General features: G+C 38.4%; 1 protein-coding gene across 1 annotated transcript in view; it reads left to right on the top strand.

Annotated features, from left to right (window-relative positions):
- The window catches only part of SNX9 (sorting nexin 9), a 67,676-nt gene that overhangs the window by 40,766 nt on the left and 24,723 nt on the right, over nt 1-2,187 (top strand). Inside the window, exons 14-15 of the mRNA XM_019548625.1 lie at nt 110-168; nt 664-788. Of these exons, the coding sequence (XP_019404170.1) occupies nt 110-168; nt 664-788 (184 nt within the window). The remainder of the gene's footprint in view (nt 1-109; nt 169-663; nt 789-2,187) is intronic.

Below are 2,187 nucleotides of genomic sequence, written 5' to 3'. Positions count from 1 at the left end.
AACTTAAAACACACGGCATCAGAGAATAGCATTCTTTTCTGACAAAATATTGTTGTCAAAGAGATAATGCCATGCATTAGCTCCTTAAATCTTTTGTTACCTGTTCTAGGGTGTATTTACACATGCAGTTAATGTGACTGGATATACAACAGCTCAATTTGAGCCGAAGTAAACTAATCCCGATGTCACCCATCCTACGTGTGTTTAAGCACAGTAATTTACTGTGCTGCTGGGTACCACTTGTATCTGACTCGACTGTCTGGCAGCGCAGTAAATTTAGTCTACTGTACCTTAATCGCTGTGTATGTGTACATGGTGACATTTTACCAGGCTGCAAATTAGCTTGCGCAGCAAAGTGGCTTGTGTAGACGCGCCCTTAATGTATCAAGTATGCTAGTCCAATTTCAGACGTGTTAAAGGAAGGAAAGTAGCAGGATTTTACAGTGTGAAGGATTGAGTGAGCACCTAGATTGACATTCTGAACCCATTCATATCAATGGAGGCTGGATTTTTTTCCCCCTCGGTTTTTTTTCTGTGAAGTTTTACTTGTAATTGAACATTGTAAAATTTAAGAAATTGGGCATTTGTTTCAAAAAATGAGATGGAGAATCACTAAATCCTGACTGTAGTAAGCTTGAACCACCCTTTGTCTGTCTGTAATAGAAGTGTATTTATACTTCACAGAGAACAGAAATGTGATGCAGTTGGTAGGTTCACCAAATCCATGGATGACGGAGTTAAAGAGTTGCTGACGGTGGGACAAGAACACTGGAAGCGTTGTACAGGACGTGAGTGTTACTTGGAAATTCTACAAATTTAGATTCAGCTTTCTGTGCAGGAAGAGTTTTTCCATTTGTATGTCAAATAAGCACATTTTAAATTTACAGAGTCTGAGAGAATTCTAACCTACGCTGAAACATTATTTAGTTAAGTATTCAGTGCCCCAAAAGGTAAAGCCAACAGCTTTCTTACCCCAACTGAGAAAGTAATTGTTCTTCATCCACCAATATCTTTTATATTATTCTGAACTACCAACTAGAGTCATTGCTGGACCATCTGTCTCAGTTGAAGTTGTCCTTCAACTAGGTTTTTGGTAATGTAAACAAAGGGAAAAAAAGTTGATCAAGTCTGTAGATGGACACTTTACTATTCACGGATCAAGATGCTCGTGTACCAGTTAAACTGATTTAAAGCTGAAATAAATAGCTGAAAGTGTAAAGTCTTGATCCTTATTTATGCCTTACCCCAATTGTGTTATTTTTCTTGTCCAGTTTCACTCTCCACAGATAACTTGGGGTGCAAATTTCATGCCGGTCTTTTGTCTCTACTTGAGCCTTACATTTCTAGCATCAGGAATTCTGGTCACTCAAAATTTGGCTAAAAAGAAATGGTGCCACAGCTCAGCACTGTAATGAGGACCTCCTAGTGCAGGCTGCACTGCCTACCTACCTTGTACCAAAGACCTATCAGCCAAGAATAAACCTCCCCATATTTTTAAACTATTATCTGACTTTATTGGCTTTCTATTCCCACAGGGCATTTTGGTACCCAACCTATTGACCCAAATATGGAGTATTAGTCAGTTACTACTTCAACTTAATCTAATAATTCTTCACTTTTAGGCAGGAAAACCCCTCTGACCTAAATGCCTGCAAGTTCAGTCTCTGTAGTTGCGATTGCATGGGACTTTCATACCCATACATAAGCAAGAATCACTCCATTTAAAAAAAAAAAAACAAAAAAAAAACCCCTTTCTGTCCCATCCTTACTGTTATTAAAACAGCCTCTCAAGTGTACCTCTTCATCTCTTACATAGAAGAGGGGGACACCATCCCTTTGCCAGTAAGATTGAAAAGATCTAATCCTAAATAAGATGCTTTATCTCACATCTTCAGGTCTTTTTAATTCCACATGGCCTACATTTCCATGGGAAATGACACTGGGAAGTGTTGAGCAGGGAGAAGTTGTCCTGTGCCCCTTTTAGTGGTTTTTTCTAAATAATTGGTCTGATAAAACAGAGTTGTGATCAACACCTCCACTATAATTAAGGCTAAGTTAATGGTTTGCATTTAAAGCAAAAGGTTGTTTCATGCAAAACAGGAATTCAATTTCTTATCTCCAGATATACAGCACTTTATGCTTACGGGGTGGAGAATACAGTTCTCAAAATTCAAGTAAATCCATTAG

The sequence above is a fragment of the Crocodylus porosus genome, unplaced genomic scaffold, assembly GCF_001723895.1.
Source record: "Crocodylus porosus isolate Cpor-Errol unplaced genomic scaffold, CroPor_comp1, whole genome shotgun sequence".
Lineage (NCBI taxonomy): Eukaryota > Metazoa > Chordata > Crocodylia > Crocodylidae > Crocodylus > Crocodylus porosus.
This window is presented reverse-complemented; position numbering and strand designations above follow the sequence as displayed.